This window comes from Pleurodeles waltl, chromosome 5 (genome assembly GCF_031143425.1).
Source record: "Pleurodeles waltl isolate 20211129_DDA chromosome 5, aPleWal1.hap1.20221129, whole genome shotgun sequence".
In the NCBI taxonomy this organism is placed as follows: Eukaryota; Metazoa; Chordata; class Amphibia; order Caudata; family Salamandridae; genus Pleurodeles; species Pleurodeles waltl.
Window position 1 is genome coordinate 1,137,988,966 of NC_090444.1, and position 12,540 is coordinate 1,138,001,505.

General features: G+C 43.1%; 1 protein-coding gene across 1 annotated transcript in view; it reads right to left on the minus strand.

Annotated features, from left to right (window-relative positions):
* LOC138296319 (amine sulfotransferase-like) overlaps positions 1-12,540 on the minus strand; it is a 325,216-nt gene that overhangs the window by 162,005 nt on the left and 150,671 nt on the right. Inside the window, exon 4 of the mRNA XM_069235355.1 lies at positions 10,663-10,789. Coding sequence (XP_069091456.1) covers positions 10,663-10,789 — 127 coding nt within the window. The remainder of the gene's footprint in view (positions 1-10,662; positions 10,790-12,540) is intronic.

Genomic DNA, 12,540 nt, shown 5'->3' on the forward strand with positions numbered 1-12,540 from the left:
TGACCAGGGCGAATCGAACCTTCTTGGGAGTGGCTTGCCTGGTGGCAAAGAGAGACATCATGGCAGATTGGAAAGCCGAAACAGCACCGGCTCTGGCCAAATGGAGGCGAGGGTTGGACTGGTGCGCACAATGCGAAAAGCCCATATATGAAGCAAGGGGATGCCCAGACAAGTACAATAGAGTGTGGGGGAAATGGGAAAACGCATTGGACACCTAACCTGTCTGTGCCCATGAATGGGAAATATACCAGCCACCAGCTTTCGTGATGAGGGAGCTGTATCTAGGATGCACGTATATATTACCTCTACTCATTGTAACATTGTGAACTATTGACTCAGAACTGGATGAATACATGCACTTAGTGTTTGTGGGGCCCATTGGGGCCAGTGGGACGAACGATGTACTCTGGTTTAATGGTGCCAAACTATTTGCATTTGTGTTTGTATTTTCTTTTCCTGTTTTTCTTTCTTAAAATCAATAAAAGCTCTTTATTAAAAAATAAAAAAAATAAAAAAAGGTAGGACAGGTGCTGATGTGTTTTACATGTCCTGATAGTGAAATACTGCCAAATTCCGTTTTCACTATTGCAAGGCCTATCTCTCTCATAGGCTAACATGGGGACTGCCTTTAAATATCTTTTAAGTGCAGTTTCCCATTGGGAGCAGATGGAGATATAGAGTTTGGGGTTTCTGAACTCACAATTTAAAAATACATCTTTTGGTAAAGTTGTTTTTTAGATTGTCTGTTTGAAAATGCCACATTTAGAAAGTGGGCATTTTGTTGCTTAACCGTTCTGTGCCTCTGCCTGCCTGTGGAATCCACGTCTGGGTCAGTCAGACAGTTCTGCTGTTTGTGAATTGCCTCCAGTCAGTGACACAAAGGGAGCTGGGATGTAGCCTGCATATCCTGATAAATCTCCTGGGCTAGAGTGGGGAGGGAGGAGCTGACACTTATACCTGAAAGGGCTATGCCTGTCCTCACACACTCCCTGGTGTGTGTCTGGGGCCAGGCCTGGGGAAGGCAGCATCTTGTCAACAACAGAAACTTTCCATTGAAGTTTGCTTACTTTAAAGGCAGAAAGGGGTATAAGTAGTGGACCCAAAACCCCAGACTTTTAGATTACTTTTGGATCAAGAGGAAGCTCTGCCAAGGAGAAGAGCTGAAGAGTTGGAGTACTGCCCCTGTGAGTGTGTTTTGCTGGGTTGGCCTGCGGTTGCTGCTTCTGCCTTTGAGAGGACAAAGACTGGACTTTGCTGTTTAGCCTGCTTGTGAAGTGTCTCCAAGGGCTTGGACTGAGCTTGCCTCCTTTTCTGACGTCTCAGGGCCATCAAAGACTTCCTCTGCCAGCACCTGGACTCTCTTGTTGAGACTCCTACCCTGCCAAGTGGCGCCTTATCCAGCCCCTTGGCCCTTGAGAGGAGAAGGTGGTGGAACCAAGACTGTATTTCACGCACAGGAGCTTTGTGGAAGAAAAATCAATGCAGCACCTGCTTTGCGGTTGAAAACTTGATGCACCACCTGTATCGCAGCTGGGAAAACGATGCAACACCAGGGTGCGGCTGCCAAAATCGACGCATCACCCACGCCGCTCTGCTCTTCACCACCGTGTGCCGGAATTTCGCACTCATCGTCGATGGGCGTCAAAATCATTGTGAACCTGCATGGACCCAAGGTTGCCCATCCGGCAATGGACACATCGCTCTTCTGCAGGAGAGAAAAATGACGCATCGCCTACCTGACCAGAGAAGAAACAACGCACTGCCTTACTTGCAAGTAAGCAATCAACGCATCACTGACTTTTCCGACGCACGCTTGCCCATGCAGCTTTATGTTTGACACAAGCCAGGTTCGTTGAGTAAAAACAAGGCACCCATTCATTTCTATGGATTAAAACTCTTTTGAATTAAAAAAATCCTAACTTTGCATGTGTATGTTAGACTTTTGTCGTTTCGGTCCTGTTTGATTTAGATAAATGTTGGCTTTTTCTACTAAATTGGTGTTGTATCCATTTTGTGGTGTTTTCACTGTGTTACCGTGTATGTTGGTACAAATACTTTATACATTGCCTCTGAGATAAGCCTGAATGCTTGTGCCAAGCTACCAAGGGGGTGATCCGGGGTTATCCTAGGTGTGCATCTCCCTTACCCTGACTAAAGTGAGGGGCCCTGCTTGGACAGAGTGCAAACTGACTCCCAACCAGAGACCCTAATTCTAATAATTCTCATATAAAGATTAAATATATAATTGGAAATTGAGGAGTGAGCGTACATTACATACCTACTGGCTATACTGAATAGTTTAGTTAACAATGATATCCTCACAGTGTGTTTACACACATTTTCTGCATTTCGCTAAGTCATGTGAGGCTATTAATGATTTATTGGCTATCCAATAAATCACTAGAAATGTGTATTTTTAGTTCTGGCTACAGACATCTTTAACTGGCTAGACGCCTCCTGTCATCAATTCTTTAAAAATGTACAATAAAACTAAGTTCACAGTGGGCTTTGGGTCTGCCCTCTTTAACCATTTGGTTTATTCTGCTTTTCATGGTTTCCCAATGTGGATTGGTTGTCTATTACAGTCATGGAATGTGGATGGTTTTACTGTCTTTCATTGTCCCAACTGTGTTCCATTAGTTTTTAATGATGGAGCATCAACTAGTTCTTTTCTTAGACTGCAAATCTGGCATGACATCTAGCTTATAAATGAGAGCCAGTATGTGCTGTTTTATGTATTTACTTTGTTGACACAACACCATTCAAACTGTCGATTTTAGTTTTTATTCTTCTAGGAGGTAGTTCAGTTTGGCCTACATGTTACAAAGACAAAGTGGTATTGAATCACTGTCAATGCCCACTGTTAGAAAAGGGGTCTTTGGTTGGCAGTCAGGTTACCTCCTGTCCAAGCAAGGACCCTCACTCTAGTCAGGGTAAAGGAGACTCACTGTTGGTTAACCCTCGCTCAACCCCTTGGTAGCAGGCAGGTGTAAAGTATTTGTACCAAACACACAGTAATGCAGTAAACACACCACAAAATGACTCAACACAGGTTTAGAAAAATAGGCAATATTTATCTAAACAAAACAAGACAAAAACGACAAACATCTGATATACACATGTAAAGTTCTGAATTTTTAAAGATTAAACTAAAAAATAGCGCTTAGAAACACAAAATGCTTCGATGAGGTGATAACACAGCGTCATGATGGAGTCATTCTCAACAATCCGACGCCAATGGCACCGGGTACGGAGTCACACAGACCCCCAGGTACAGTACTTTAGTAAAGTGTGAAAACAAGCCGGTGTGTGAAGTCGGGGATCTCGGCCTCTCTGGAACTGAGGTGGCAGCGGTTCCAGTGTTGTGGGGCGAAGGAGCAGGGGTGTCACGAAGAGGCGTCGGATCCTTGCTGCGGAGCGGTGGAGGTGAGGCGGCGTCAGTGTGAAGCATTGGATCCGTGCACTTTTGGCGGAGTAGTTCATGACGTGGTGCGGCGACTTCCACGGAGTCGCAGACTTCGGCAGGGCTGCAGCGATGTCAGGCCAGTGAGGATCGTCGCACTCCAGTGTAGACCACGGAGTCGGTTGCAGGCAGCATCACGGGATTGGGCAGCGGCGTCAGTCCGGAGTCATCCGAAGTCAGTGTTCTCGGATTTTCACCAGCTTCTCCTTTCAAGGGCCCAGGCTACTGGGCAGGGAAAGAGTATCAGCAGAGAGTCCAGGTGCTGGTAGGGGAAATCTTTGATGGCCCTGAGACTTCAGAACTGGGGGCAAGCTCAGTCAAAGCCCTGGGAGAATCTTCTCAAGCAGGAGTATACCACAAAGTCCAGTCTTTGTCCCCTTTCACAGGCAGAAGCAGCAACTGCAGGATAGCTCCACAAAGCACAGTCACAGACAGGGCAGCACTTCTCCTCAGCTCTTCTCCTTGGCAGAGGTTCCTCTTGATTCCAGAAGTGGTCTAATTTTCAGGGGGTTTCGGTCCACTCCCTATAGTCCTTTCTGCCTTTGAAGTAGGGAAACTTCAAAGAAAAGTCTCTCTTGTTTGTAAGATCCTGCCTTGCCCAGGCCAGGCCCCAGACACACACCAGGGGGTTGGAGACTGCTTTGTGTGAGGGCAGGCACAGCCATTTCAGGTGTAAGTGACCACTGCTCCCCTCCCTCCCAGCACAGATGGCTCATCAGGATATGCAGGCTACACCCCAGCTCCCTTTATGTCACTGTCTAGAGAGAGGTGCAAACAGCCCAACTGTCAAACTGACCCAGACAGGCAATCCACAAACAGGCAGAGTCACAGAATGGTTTAAGCAAGAAAATGCACCTTTCTAAAAGTGGCATTTTCAAACTAACAATCTAAACACCAACTTCACTAAAATATGTATTTTTAAATTGTGAGCTCAGAGACCCTAAACTATTTTTTTCTATCTGCTCCCAAAGGGAATCTACCCTTTAATAATATTTAAAGGCAGCCCCCATGTTAACCTATGTGAGTGATAGGCCTTGTCTAATATGGCAGAAGCCCTACCCCTGCTGGTTTTCGCCACACAGCTTGGTTATTCAGGAGATAGATCAGGATACAGCTGGGGGGGCTTCTGTGCCTCCATGCGAGGCAGAGTCTGATAGAACCAATGTAGCCCATATGGATTACCTCCTCCAGTCATTACTGCATGAGATGAGAGACAAATTCGCCATTTCTAAATCCAACCAAGCTAAAATCCAGGGGCTCTGTGATGGTCTATATTCTAAAATCACTAATCTTACGGAGAGACTAGGGACCATGGAATCCTCTATAGGTGCACTACAGGCAGACGTGGAGCCTAATTCCCACGAGGTTCAAACACTGAAACGAAGTGAGAAGGCCCTGAGAGAGAAACTTGAATCCTTGGAAAATCACTGTAGGAGGAATCATCTCAGATTTTTGCATATTTCAGAAGGTGTGGAAGGGGACAATATTAAAGACTTTATAACAGCCTTGATCAAAGACCATATCCCGACGGTGACCTCCCTTGATCTGGCCTCAGAAATTCAAAGAGTCCATGGGGACCCTTTCAAGAGAACTCCTAGCAAGGAGAAACCTATAAAGGTGCTGGTTAATTTTGCCACATATCGAGTAAAGGAACTGATTCTTGCAGAAGCTCTCAAATCCAGGGTTTTCGGCATGAGGGTTGGTCATTCCTAATAAGATCTGATATGTCTAGGGCAATGTTAGACTGACGTTGGGAGATGGGGAAGGCTTTGCAGGAGTTTAAGTCTTTGGGTGCCACTCCACAATTGAGGTTCCCTGCCACTCTGAGGGTAATGTGGAAAAAAAAATGTATAATTTTTGTGATCCCCAAGAAGCTAAGGTTTGGATTGATCAGATAAAAGGCGAGAGATAGCGGGTTGCGGGTTTAAGCCACCTAATAAGGATTCAAGGTGGGTTCCCCAGGGAGGGTTTGGGGAAGGGCAGTGTGACACATTTTTTACCGACCCGATTAAGGTCACAATGGGTGGGGAGCAGATGGGGGAAAAATCAACAAAAAAAATCGAGTCCTTGCACGATTGTATAACTGTCGGGTCAGACAAAAGTTTCTGATTTGGATAAGGACACAATGATGCGGTCCGGCGTTATTTCTAAACTTAAAATCTTGACCTGGAATGTAAATGGCCTTAGAGTGAGCAGTAGAAAAAGGAGAAGTCTTGAGTTCTTAAGAATGTCTGATAGCCAGAGCATTCTCCTGCAGGAGACCCATCTAAGATATGAGGAGTGGATGAGTATTCCAAGGTCACAAAGATGGATCGCCCACTTTGCTTGTACTAATCAATCTTGTAATGTGAAAGGGGTTGCGATTAAAGTAAAGAATAATGTTCAAAGTCAGTTGACAGACATCAGTGCTGATCCTAGGGGGAGTTGGTTCTTGGCAAATATCAAGTTAGGAGGGCTCCAACACACTTTAGTATCCTATTATAGCCCTAATGTGGATGACCCGAGCCCACTTAGGGATCTATACGAGCAACTGATCGGAAGAAATCAGAATTTGATAATAGCTGGCGGAGACTTCAATGTTTTGCTCAATCCTTCCTTAGATAGGTCTACCCCCAGACCGGCTTTTAGTACACCTAATATGAGAACTTGCTTACACAATATAATGGAAAATGTTGGCTTGACTGATCCATGGCGAAATAGAATGGGACAGACCAAGGAGTTCACTTTCTGGAATAAGAAACTTGGACATGCTTCCAGAATTGACTTCTTTCTGATAGACATTAAACTTCGCACCAAGTTCAGCTGACTATAAGCCTCTCTGACCCTCGTGCATGCACTAGATGGACACTGGATCGTTCTCTCCTGGAAGAAGAGATTGTCCTAAAGTTGAAAAGGGACTCCAAGGAATTTTTTTAGATCAATTTAAGTTCCGCTCCAATAGCCACGGTCTGGGAAGCATATAAGGCCTTTATCCGTGGAAAATGTATTTGCTATGCTGCTTTTAGAGCCAAGAGAACCAGAACAACAATAGAGACTCTTGAGGGTAAAATTTGTACCCTGCAAGCCCAAAGACTATCCTCCCAGGACGCAACAACGCAAATCCAGGAAGCCCAAAATTCACTCAAGGTTTTTTAAAATCAATTGTGAAGGGTGAAGCTAGTAAACTGGTGCATTTTGAGTATGGTGAAGGCTGTGGCAAGTTATTAGCATGGAAGACTAGGTCTGAAAACTTTCGGAATAGGATTAAAATAATATTACTAGGTAAAACTGGCAGAATCTCCTCAGAAGATCAAGACATTATAGGAGAATTTATCATGTTTTTTTCTGAATTATACAGAGAAGACTCTGTGATCTCAGCAGAGGCGACTGAAGAATGGTTGAAGGGAGATACACTCCCCAGGTTAGATCCAGTTAAGAATTCGAGCCTCAATCAATGCTTTCTCCCTACAAGATGGATAGTGTTATTGCCGGCTTGAAAAATGGGAAGGCTCCCGGTACAGATGGAATTCCTGCCAAAGTATATAAACTTCTGGAAGACGAGCTTGCGACAGTTTTGATCCAGTTAATGAACTTGATTCTCATAGATTCCTCTCCGGTCCGGCCCTCCTGAAATGAAGCTATTATAACCTTAATACTAAAGCCCCAGAAAGATGCTAGAAAATGTGAGCCCCATAGACCTATTTCATTGCTCAGTAATGATTATAAAATCTTCATGCAATTGCTTGCTGGGAGGTTGGATAATGTGATCAGTGATTTAGTGCACATTAACCAGAAAGGCTTCATGAGAAACAGACATCTAGGGGACCTGACTCACAATCTTGTTGCTGCAATTGATATCGCATCCACATTTAACATGCCTCTAACCATATCCACAATTGATGCTGCCAAGGCCTTTGATAGAGTGAGCTGGCGCTTCCTGCAGGCGGTAATGGACCGCAATAACTTGGGTGAAAACTTTCTTAATGCAATTAAAACTATTTACAAGGCTCCATTAGGTCGGGTTCTGGTTAATGGCATTTTATTCCCACATTTTAAGATTGAACGGGGGACATGACAGGGTTGCCCTCTCCCCCCTCTTCTCTTTAATCTTTATATTGATCCTCTGGCTAGGAGAATCAAGGTAGATCAGAGAATCATACCTTTTCAGCACCACGACTGGGTCCTGAAGGAAGCCCTATATGCAGATGATCTTTTGATATACACAAAGAACTCCCAATGTGCTCTTCCAGCACTTTTGGAAATTATTGTTTGTTTTGGAGGAGTCTCAGGCTATTTAAATAACACAGATAAATCTGACGTAGTGACCTGGAATGGCCCTCTGGATAACCCATTAGAGAAAGATGAAATCCGATATTTAGGGTCAAAGTGGTCAAGAACCTGGCAGAGAGGGCCCAAGTGAACTTCGTGCAGCATCTAAGGGAAACAAAGAAGTTACTCCTTCAGTGGTCACACTTACATCTCTATTTTAGGTAGAACTCAATTAATAAAGATGGTGGTACTGCCCAAATTCACGTTTATCTTTAATGCTATCCCTTTATATTTTAAAACTGAATGGTTAAGGCAACTGCAGGGGGTATTAGTTAGCTTCATCTGGCCCTATAAAAAACCTAGAATAGCATGGAAAAAATTGAGAAAGAAAAAGCTAGAAGGGGGAATTGCACTTCCGGACTTTCAGCTTTACTACTGGGCATTCCAGCTGAAGAACGTTAGATCACTTCTCTACATGGAGTATCTATCCCCTCAACTTCAGGCTATGATAGGGTGTTTCTGGGACAAGGGTACACAGTTTCTTCATAAATTTGGCCACTCCAGGTATTACAAAAAAGTTAGATTAAAACTCTCTATAATGCCTGAATCGTCTGGTATGCAGCAAGAAGAAGACTGGGTATCCCATATTACAGTGAGTTGGCCTCAATCTGGAATTCTCCCGGTACTCCGATATGTCTCCAGGATGTACTAACTAAGCCACTGATAGAGGGAGGAATTGTGTGGTGGGGTCAACTAGTCAATGGGGGCTCGGTTAGCTCTTGGGAATCCCTATCCAAAGCAACCAATGCTAAATCATCTAGGTTCAAATACGTGCAAATTAAAGGTTGGCTGCAAGGAGAACCTGAGGCCGGGTGTTCTATGGGAGAAGGAAATCAACGATCCACTGAGCCAAAAGAAAGAGGTTTCAAAGTGGTATTGGGCACTTATACAAGCTGAAGATGCATCTTGCCCACCCTCTACAAAGGGATGGGATCTGGTGTTTCCTGCACTAGATTTTTCTTATTCCTGGCAAGCCTCCATGAAGATTCTTTGGTCTGTGGTTAAATCTGCCCCCCCTGCGGCGGAACCACTTGTTCACCATATATCGGGCTTACTGGACCCCTAAAAGGCTTGCTAGAATAGCTTTTTAAGGAAAGAGTGGTTGCCCGAAGTGTGACCTAGAGGGGGCAGACGATATTCATCTTTGGTGGCAGTGCCCGGGGATTCATACTTTTTGGGAACAAGTGGGTAAGTCGATCTTGTCTGTTATAAATAGGCGTAATGAGATAACTCCTCCAATGCTTGTATTTGGGTTATACGAGACTGCCGAGAGGAATTTGTGTGATAGATTGGAGAGACCGCTGATGCATCTCTTTTTCAATTTGGTTCTAATAGCCCGGCGGGAAATATGTATTAAGTGGATCTCTAGTCTCCCCCCCCAACTCATAGGGATTGGTTGTTGTCATTTAAGAGAATCTACGATTTAGACTTTAGTGATGGCTCGGATAGGTCCCTTAGAATGTAGGAACCCTTTTTTGTTTTTTATAGAATCATCTCTTCAGACATTAGGCCAGTGTGAACCATTTAGATACAACTTGATCTGACACTTGAGTCTTGGTTTCGGTAAGAGTTCAATGATTAAGTTTTAAGATCTAACAGCTAGGAGGATGGGGGCGGACTGGTTCTGCCCCCCCCGTAAGGCCGATGGGGGCCACTCGCTACCTGAGCTCTGGTGAACCACCAGGCTGATGTTTAGGGTCGGGACGTGATGTGGCTTCTCTTGTCTGTATTTGGCTACATATAAGGACTCATTTTAAAAAATAAAAGAGAGTGATAGGCCTTGCACAGTGAAAATCGAATTTGGCATTATTTCACTGTCAGGACATGTACAACACATAAGTACATGTCCCACCTTTAACATACACTGCACCTTACCCATGGGGCTACCTAGAGCCTACCTTAGGGGTGCATTACATGTATAAAAAGGGAAGGTTTAGGCCTGGTGAGTGGGTACACTTTCCAAGTCAAATTGGCAGTATAAAACTGCACACACAGACACTGCAGTGGCAGGTCTGTGCCATGTTTACAGGGCTACTAAAGTGGGTGGCACAACCAGTGCTGCAGGCCCACTAGTAGCATTTGATTTTCATGCCCTGGGCACCTCTAGTGCACTGTACTAGGAACATACTAGTAAGTCAAATATGCCAATCATGGAAAGTCAATTAGGCATGCATTTTACATAGGAGCACTTGCACTTTAGCACTGGATAGCAGTGGTATAGTGCCCAGAGTAACAAAAACAGCAAAAACAGAGTCCAGCATACATCAACAACCTAGGAAACAGAGGCAAAATGTTAGGGGAGACCACGAAAAGGATGCCAAGACTAACACCCGTTTATTTCTTTTACACTGCTATCATGGTAACAAGTCATTGGATGTACAGCTTTTCTGGCTTACAACGTAGAGACACATGCATCTATAGGCTTTATGAAAGAAGCAACCCAAATACTGGTCCTTTATCAAAAGAATCTATTGGGCAATATTTTTCTATGTATGCCTTTTATGTCTACCATTTACAACAGAAATATCATCTATTGACTCCATTTCATAACACTGTTTTTAAAAAGGTACAGCATAATTCTGTTAATGTGGTCTGTTCATTAAAAAGCTTCCATGTTGTCGCTTTATTGTGGGATTTCTCCCAGCAGTTACCAAACAGCTCTCGTGGCATAGTGGCTTTGCAAAGCTTGTTTAAAATGGATGTATGAAACTTGCTTTTTTCTGTACAGAGTGAATGGAGTGTATATTGAAACATTAAAAAATGACAATGAATAATTATACATCATAGATAAAATTGATAACAGAGAGGTCCAAAGACCATTTTTCAATGAACGAGGTAAACAAAGGGGTGATATACAGCATTATCTGATACATGACAAAACACATGATTACCGTGCCCAGCTAAATATTTCTTCAAAAAGTGTTCAAAATCAGGTGACTCTTGAGCAAGGGTGATCATGTGTTCGAAATGGTAGAACGAAGCCATAACATCTTTTGGATTTCTTGCTACATAGATAACCTGTAGAAAAAATATGAAAGACAAGAACTGTTTAACACTGAACAAACAAAACTTGCATTTTATTACAGATTTGTTCCATATTTCCAAACAAATTCTTAAGCGCTGAATTGTATGTGAGCGCAGGTTACTAACTCGCTATTCCATTATACCTTTCTATTGCCTGCTCCCTTTTAATTGCTGTTTAAGTTGTATTGTGCATGTCAGTATTTCACACTGAAGGTTGTAGAATCACTATTCATTTTTTACGGCTTTTTCAATTACAATGTCAATGATACAGGCTGGGGCACATGTAGTCATATGATAGACTAGATGAGTAATACAGAGAGAGGAAATGTCACCTTGTAGAAATCTTTGCTATTTAGTGGATGCTTTGGTATGACAGGGAAATCTAATGGCCGTTGCACTCCCTAAACATAGTGGGACAAGAGTCACTGGCAGCCCTGTGGCAGATAGGTCATCAGATCAAAGTTTTCTGATAGTGGAGCCAGCCAGCTCTTCAGAATCACTTGAAACTAGCAACTCAGAGTAGCAAGGGGTGATCAAGTCCAAACTATAGCTAAAAAGCTTATTCCAAGATGATCACAATTGAGGTAGATGAAACGGAGGAGCAATATGAATCACTTCAACCTCTTCCAAATGCAAATTGCTTAAAACTACCCTGAAGAGCATCCTAAAGGAGGTAACAACTACTGAAAGAACAGAGTCTGATGAGATAACACTTGGACTCCTTGACAGTATAAAAGAATCTTTGGCTGAGTGAATCAATTCCTAAATGAAGACCTGTCTTGGGGCGGAGTCACTTTCAAGCACATTTGAAGCAACAATGAAGTGACAACAGGAAAATAAATTAAGGGCCTGATTTGGAGTCTGCCACAGGAGTACTCCACTTTAAGTCCATTTAGAAGTCACCAAAGAAAATGTGAGTACCATGCGAATTGATTGAGGAGGGTTAACCTAAGAATTGTCAGGATTTCAGAAGAAGCAGAGGGTGGCCCCCATATTAACATGGTTATGGGGTCAGTACCATAATAGCACAATATTTGTTTCTTCTGAATCATTCTATTTCGTGTGTTTGCTCCCCCTTGTTTAGCACAGCAGCAATCATCAAAACAATGCTCTATATTTCCAAAATGTCAACATAAAGGAAACCTTAGCTTCTGCTAGGGAAAATATGCATATACACACATAACATGTGTATTCTCTTGCCATTTTCTCAGACGTGGGCTTTGAGACAGCAAATCCGCAAATACCATAAAAAGGGCTCCTTCTCGAACTTGGATCCTGGCAATTTCAGCATCAATAGTCACCATGTTAAAATTAAAGTCAGACTGGCAAGTTCCCTTCCAGCTTTTTATGGAGGTTGAACAAGAAAGAAAACTTTTTGACAGAGTGATGATGAAAAATAAGAATGGAATTATTAACTGTTTAAGCCATACTAAGATTTGAAATTTTGAGGGACGGCAATTTGATTTATGTTTTACTGCAGATGTGTGGGTTATGGTAGCCAGAGGGGAGGGAGGAAAGTGGCTCTGCCATTCCTATGTTTTCTATCTTATTAGAATGAAAGTGGGTGCATTCTGTGTTTTATAGCAAGGGCTTGTGTATCGGACACCACTCCTTTCATGTTGAAAGTAGAAAAGCTCACAATTCACCTATTGTTTATTTTTTTCTTGACCTTCATTTTTTCTGTGTTTGACTTTTGATATGGAAAAACATTGACATTCATGTTACATGTCAATGGTATGTATGTT